At 48.3% G+C, this 7,679-nt stretch overlaps 1 protein-coding gene across 1 annotated transcript in view; it reads right to left on the bottom strand.

The window, feature by feature from the left end:
* Positions 1-3,282: 3,282 nt before the first annotated feature.
* PPCDC (phosphopantothenoylcysteine decarboxylase) overlaps positions 3,283-7,679 on the bottom strand; it is a 15,329-nt gene continuing 10,932 nt past the window's right edge. The window contains exon 5 of the mRNA XM_009580227.1: positions 3,283-3,432. Within this exon, the coding sequence (XP_009578522.1) occupies positions 3,347-3,432 (86 nt within the window). The 3' untranslated portion in view covers positions 3,283-3,346. The remainder of the gene's footprint in view (positions 3,433-7,679) is intronic.

Consider the following 7,679-nt stretch of genomic DNA (forward strand, 5'->3'; position numbering starts at 1 on the left):
TTTATTTGAGTTTTTTCTGCAATCTGTTCGTCTGCCTTTTCTCTTGCTGCAGGCTCCCAGGCCAAAGGCGTGGGATGGGACAGGCACGTGGGATGGTGCACCTCCCACCCCAAGCGACTTGCCATCTGGGGAGCCAACTCCTGACCAAAGCACCGCGCTCGGAGCCAGACCACCCGGATGCAAAGCAGCACCGCGGCATCTCCATCCTCCTCCAGTGCCCCGCAGAGCCAAGCAGCAAAGGGATCACATCAGGTCTGGGATGGGGGGAAGCAGCCGGAGAAATGGATGCTGAGAGTCCCGTCCGAGCCCAGGCGAGGCTGGGTCTAAGCGCAGGAAAGGAGGAGGGCTGCTGCCTTAGCTGAGCTTTTGTCCCAGCTGTTTATCGCTCCCAAGCCAGTGCTGAGAGAAACAGTTTCCAAGCAGCATGAATGAAATTGCAACGCAGCAGGTTTCACAGGGATGCTGCCTCGGTCATCAGCGAGTTTCACAGAAAAGCGAAACAAAAAATCAGTGTGCGGCTTAAAAAGATGAGCTGAAGGAAAAGAAAAAGCACGCACGCAGCTCTCAGGCCTCCGCTGCGAACTTGAAACACGCACAAAACTGCAAGGGACGGAGATGTCCATCTGCCTGCCTCGAGGAATTCACACTCGACACCTCTAGGTGACCTGGGTGGCTAAGCGGAGCCCGGCCGTCCTGGCTCGGCGGCGGCGAGGCTGGCAGTGCCCATTTACCGAGCCTGCACAAAGCCCTGGGTTTGAATCAGGTCCTTCGCTCATCGCCCCAAGCCTCACCCTAGAAAGGCATTGTCCCAAAGTCCCCTCCTAAAGCCCAACGACTCGTGCGACGGCGGACAGGGCTTCCTCCGGCTTCTCGTTCTGCCGCTTTTCCACAGCAAGCAGCCAGCAAAGCGTTCCTGCCCGCGGGCTGCCGGCACCCACCTCGCCGTGGGTGGGGACGCGTGCCTGTGCTGGGGGTGGAAGCTGCTCTTGCTGCAGCCCTCTGCCTCCGAAAAGGAACGTAACTGTTTCTTCTATTTGCCCTGAAGGAAAGGCGGTTTGGGCACGGTTTATCCCAACCTGTAATGCTATCACGACCTGCCTCCAATTAGAAATCACAGCACTTATGCAGAGGATCATTTAGCGGCACAATTAGTATCTGTTTCTGCAGCAGAGGTGAGACAGACCCGGCGTGGTGTCCTCTGCAGAGGAGTTTTCTCTGCCACTATGAAGTGCTCCCCTCATTCCCTCAGGCTCTGCTCACCTATACATTTCTATTGCTGCCCTATATATTTGCAGGAGAAAGAATTAGCTCCCTTTATTCAGGCATCTGTAAGTTCTTTGCAAGCCTTAATTTAAGCCTCTCAACAAGCCTGAGAGGCAACTCCATAGTCTTAGCAGTTTCTTTCTGCCTTACTAAGACTGGTGTCAGCTCCCTGTGCCATCAAGCGACCCGGCGTAAGTTCTGGATCTAAAAACGCCACGTTACCCCCTTTCTGCTGAATCACCAGAGCTCGCGCCCTGCAGCGTACGCTGTACACCTTCTTGCCCGCTCTCCAGCGCCAGGAGAAGCCAGACGATACCTGCCAACGTTTCTGGAGCAGCTTGAGCCAGCAAACCAGACTCGTACCAGATGAACACTCTTAAGAAGGACACGGTGGTTTGACCTGGTATGAGGAACCTTACTGTCGGATTTTCTGCATTGCCAAGTCACAGACTAGGAGGAAGGATAAGCAACTCCAACCACACGAGATATCCACGGCAGAGCCAGAGCAGAGCCCCAAGGCCAAGTTACAGTTGCAACTGCCAGAACCCGTATTTCTCTGTAATTAGGAGAAACAATGTTCACTACAAAACTGATGGAAACAGAGAAGCATCTCTTCTACTGCCTTCGATAAGCTTAAAGTAAGATCCTCTGAGAGGTGGATAGCTTTCACCGCGCTAAGAACGTGAGCAAACGATGCAGGTCACACCACAAAGACTTCACTGGCAAAATGCAAAGTTCATGACCACGGCACCACTACAGCCCTTCGTGTGAGCCACAAGCTCTGCTCACACAAGGATCCTTCTGACTTGATCCCCAGAAGCTCTGAATCCCCGGATCTCTATCGGTGGAAGAGCCAAAAATGGGAAAGTTCAGAGGTTTTTATTTGTGTGGAATAGATAAGGAAAGCAAACATACCCCGATAACCTCTTCCCTCCTGCGCAGCAGTCTGAAGGTTGCCCCCATAGGCAGGATGCACATTCTGTACCGAAGGCCTTAAATTTGACTGGGTCTAGTTAAAAATAAACTCTCTGGGTCAGCAGTGCTCTGCTACAGCGACATGTTCAACAGTCCCAGTTTTCTCCCATTCCCCTCAGGAGCGGGATCACATTTCCCAGGAAAGGCTGGACCAGGGGAGCCCTGGCTGGTCTGGCCCACGGGATCACAGGATTTCCCAATTTTTTGATGCCAGTTGGTTAATTTTCAAGCCGAAAAGGATCGTCATAGGCAAAGTTTGACTTCACTCCCTTGGGAAACACCCACCCTGGCTTTCCACAAGGGCCCAGCCTGTTCATTTCCTGACTGGAGCACCCAGATGGGCAGGTGTCATTTTGGTTCACGGTTGACGTCTGCATCCCTATCCAGTCAACAGATACAAAAGGGCAAAGGCTAATTCGGGGACTAGATAGCTTCTTTCAGTCAATTTTTTTCCCATCTCAGATAAAAACCACATGCAGACACAACGATTTAGCAATGACGTGAGGTGCAAACACCCCCCACAGCAGCTACAAGAGGCAATTCTTCAGGGGCAGAATTAAAAGCTCTCTTTTATTAAGTTCCCAGAGGGGAAATGCTTTTTGGACAGTGTCTCCTGCTGGAAAGGTGAAGCCAACACAGCTACGGACCAGGCGTTGGAGAGCAGGGATGTCCCCACACCGACAGGCTGGAAGGGGCTGGCATTGTCCCCATCACCAGGACTTGCACAGCACTTTCCTCTCTAGCAGGTCTCGAGGGAACCACTGGACCTGAAATACATTGGCAATTCCTTCTGCAGCCTCCTCAGAAAGGAGCACATGTGAAATACTGGGGGCCGAGGGGCCCAGTGGAACTAGGGTAGGGGATCTATCTGTCTCTGCGAGATACCACAGAGTTTTCCCACACTAAAGCAGCATGTTCTTGGCTTTGGTTTCCGAAAGTCTGCAGTGTTGTACCACATTTCAGTTTGGCACCAGCTGGAAGTCAACCGTTTCACTCCTTCGGTTGAAGGGCACGCTATAGGCATGCATGCCATCTCGACTCAGCTTCCTGTTGGTTTTATCTTCAAATCATCAGGGAGGCACACAAATACAATTTCCACGCCAAATCATCAGCTCTGCCTTGGCAAGTCCCGTTCTTCAAGGATCCTTTTCACGCTCTCCACAATGGTCCACACTTCTGCCATGGCACCTCGACCTGCAGGGTAAGAGCAAAACCACACGGTGAAATCCAGATCTCAGAGAGACAGCACAAGACACGTGCTTCCCCTGTCCCACCACCTCTCCTCTCCACGCGCCACACTGCTGCGGAAAATTAGATGCACAATGGTGGCACAGCACAGCAAAGCTCACCACGAATCCCCCTGTGTTTCCTCATGACTCGCCCAACAGAAAGCAACTGTGGAGGCCAGAGGATCTGCTCAGTCCGCCTGGTTCTGCAGGGGTTTTGTGGCACGGTTAAATGCCATCAGGGGAGGAGAGCAAGAAGAGTATTCATGCTAACTTAGTTTGGCTTGTAACTCAGAAGTCTAAGCAGGAGCACAAGCTCCTCAGACAGTCAATGGAGAGAGGCAGGAAACCTTAAAAGGCAACTCATATGACCTTAATAAGTACCTCATGTTCTGAATCATCTCCAGAGGTTTCTGCATCTAACCCTTGACCACACAGGGATTTACTATCTCAGCTTACACTGCCCTGGGGGCAAGTGTGCAAAAGTGCCCCAAAAAAGTGTGTGGGTAGCAAAATACCCTATTTCCACCTCCTTTCACCAGCGCAAACATTGTGCGTGTTCAGTATCTTTTTGAAATAGCCTTTGCCTATAAAAAAGACTTGCCAAATTCATACCATTCCCATGACTCTGCAGTTAGACCCACATTAGAGAAAGCTGTCCTGGATTTGCACCAGCTTGAATCTTGGGAGTAATTCTTGGAGAAGACTGAGTGCTGGACAGAACAAAATGTAAAAGCTTTTCCTTTTGGACTGGTTAGTTGCCAGATGAACATCTAATCTACACTGTGCTGTTGCTTCCCTCTGAAATACTTTTTAAACTTAGGTTCAGAATTTTAAGGCCAGAGATCATTAAATCATCTTGTCCAACCTTGTGTACTGAACTCAGCAGTCAGAACTCAGTCCATTCACTCCTGTAATTTGCTTGGGGCTGAGGAAAGACACTTCTCCCAGCAGCGTTTGTCTCCTGGAAGATTGAAGAGATGAGGTCTCTATTGATCTTTTGTCTTGCTGGCTAATTGCTCTAATAATTTAAAATACGTGCCTTATTGGTCATCAGAAATTAGTTCTGGGAGGTTTTGTTTTCCTGTTTTTTTCTGGTCTGCTTCCACAGCTGGGTTAGTGAGCGCACAGATGAACAGCTAAACCAGCAGCCTCCAAAGAACAGTAGCAACTTGAGGGCAGGCAAGACACAGAAGGCAAGTGGAAAGGTCAGCAGGGAGAGGTGCTCTCTTGTGGGCAGATCACAGCCCTGAATCTGCCCGGACCCTCAGTTTTCCAGTACAGATGAGCCGCCCAAGCCTTGTCTGGGACAGATGGTGTAATTGGATATAACCGAGGATGTGCGATGAAGAATGATACTTTTGGAAGGTCAAGAAAATTGGGTTTCCCTGCAAAGTAAGGCTCATTCTCCACTACGCCTTTTTCAGACCTGTAAATCCCAGGAGGTCTGAAGCATCCTGTGGACAAGCTGCAGGCAGATTTGGGCCCTTCTGATCTCCTAACCTCAAGGAGAGGAGCTGCAGCTGACAGGTCCTGCTAAACAAGAGAAATTCCCTGACTGTTTCTGCACGGTTTGGCAGAGCTACACTCTTGGAGAACATTTCCAAGGCCTGCCTTTGTCCTCCACCACCGACTTCCTCAATCTTTGGCAATTCACAGCCGGATTTTTAGGTTTAGCAGAGCAAAATCCTGCTAAGCAGCGTGTCTTACAGCAGAGCTCATGCCCACAGGTAGAAATCTTCCAGTGTACCAGGCTCCAGAAATCCAGCCAAGGATGATGAAGATACTAGCAGTTTGGAAACGCTTTTGCAAAGACAAATTGCTGCAGGCCCACGTGTGGTACAGCACCTCTCAAAGCTCTCTTTATATCGTGACACATGGGTATCATCAAGGCCAACAGCTGGTAGCTTACATTTAACTATCCAATTAAGGAAACATTTTAATTGTCAACTCAATTTAATTTGTTATTTTAACTCTCTTTTAGCTGGACTCTATGTCTAAAAACACCCATTTACTGAGGAAGAAAAACTAATCAGGTAAAGCTTGTAATGCAGAAACTCGGTGGCAGTCAGGATCTGGCCCATTTCAGGTGAGACCAGCCACATGAGTTGAGGAAGATAAACCTCTTTTACAGCAAGAAAAACCACAATGTCAACAGACAAAACTGGTGCAAACTGAATCTCTTTTCTTCTGCACCAGATGTGTGAGCTTTGCTACCTGCTGCTTGGGTGGAAGCTGGGCAAACGCCTTTGTGGATGAAACCCACAAAACCAAAATGAGTGTGGAAGAAGAGGCCTTGGGGTGAAAGGCCTGAAAAAAGAGGGGAAGAAAGGAAAAAGTCAGTGGTGGAGACTGCCTTAGGTCTTCAGAGACCTGGAGTCCATTACTGCTGTGCTGGTTTTGGCTGGGATAGAGTTGATTTTCTTCATAGTAGCTGGTGTGGGGCTGTGTTTTGGATTTGTGCTGGAAACTGTGTTGATAATACAGTTTCGTTGCTGCTGAGCAGTGCTTACACAGAGTCAAGGCCTTTTCTGCTTCTCACACCACCCTACCCCACCAGCAAGTAGGCTGGGGGTGCACAAGAAGCTGGGAGGGGACACAGCTGGGACAGCTGACCCCAACTGACCAAAGGGATATTCCATACCATATGGCTTCATGCTCAGCAATAAAACTAGGGGGGAGGCTGGCGGGGGGGGGCTGCTGCTCGGGGACTGGCTGGGCATCTGTCAGTTGATGGTGAGCAATCGTTTTCAGTTGCATCACTTGTCTTTCTTGGGTTTTATTTCTCTCTCTTTGTTATTTTCCTTTTCCTTACAATTTATTATTATTATTTTGTTTCAATTATGAAACTGTCTTTATTTCAACTCACAAGTTTTCTCACTTTTACCCTTCCAATTCTCACCCCCCTCCCTGGCTGTGTGGTGCTTCGTTGCTGGCTGGGGTTAAACCACAACAACTGCTTTGCCATAATTTTCCTACATACTGCCAGGAAAATCCTGGCATTTGCCAACAGGAAAATCATGTTGTGAATTGACTCACAAACACAAGCGGAGTCGAGTCAGATGTGGCTAACAATTGCAAAAAAATCTCCTACAAGCTCCTTCAGGAGTTTGTTCTCACAGTAGACACAGCTGAACTGAATATGAAAAAGCTCCCAAACGGCTGCTGGTGTAATGAGGTAACTCCCGATCAACGCTGGTTTACTTTGCCATTCTGAGCTACAAACCACAGCAATTCACATGCTGCTTCTCATGTGGCTCACACATCCCTGTCGCAAGGGCGGCAACCCCCAAGAAAGGGGCAGGGCAGAGCAGTGGAAGGTGGAAACTGTGTTCACCATCCAACTCTAATCCATTTGGGCTGGTGAGTCAACTCACATGGCCCTTTTGCGTCTCAGATCCCCATCTGTGAAACAGGGATGACAACAACACAGCTCTGCCTCAGGTGCAGGAACCTGCAAGAATAAGCACATCGCCCATTAAGAGGCATTCAGCTGCTTACTACAGGAATAGAGATCCTATACATGTACTAAAAAAGACGAAGGGAAAAAATAAAGGACAAAGAAGCTATGCCAGATGGCCTTTTCACTTCTGCCAAAATGTCTGCACAGAATGACCTCTTTTGGGCGTTTTCCCTTAACATTAATGCAAGTACGTAAGATATTTGATGTAATCAGGTCTAAAATCCCAGCGGAAGCATAACTGTCCAGGATATTTCAACTGATGCCCGAGTTACTTGACTACACTTACCTAACTGTAAATATTTCTTAGTCTTCAGCTCCAAAAAAACATTGTCTAGAAGCACTGCATCTACCTAAGAATTCAGAAACTAAGCCAGCCCTAGAATTTAACCATGAAAAACATTTTAACATCCTGTCTTCGCTACAGACTTTTTATTGAACTGACAGAGCAGTTGAAATCCTGCTAGAGTTGGGGTTGTTAAACAAAAGTATGAGTATACTACTGGGCAGTTAATAGCACATTTGCTATTATGGCTATAACTGGGTGACATTTTACAGACAATTTGCCCACGAAAATTTTGATAAAAAGTGAATGCATTCATCCAAATTGCTTGTATAAAAACCCTTCTCAAAACCTCCCAAAAGTCAAAATACCTCCATTTAAAGCAGCTCCTAAAATACAAATGAGACCATTTTAGTAGTATTTCTTAGCGCTGCAACTTAAGTCTTTTGAAAGGGAGTGTGACAACTTTCCC

The sequence above is a fragment of the Fulmarus glacialis genome, unplaced genomic scaffold (genome assembly GCF_000690835.1).
Source record: "Fulmarus glacialis isolate BGI_N327 unplaced genomic scaffold, ASM69083v1 scaffold20176, whole genome shotgun sequence".
Classification (NCBI taxonomy): domain Eukaryota; kingdom Metazoa; phylum Chordata; class Aves; order Procellariiformes; family Procellariidae; genus Fulmarus; species Fulmarus glacialis.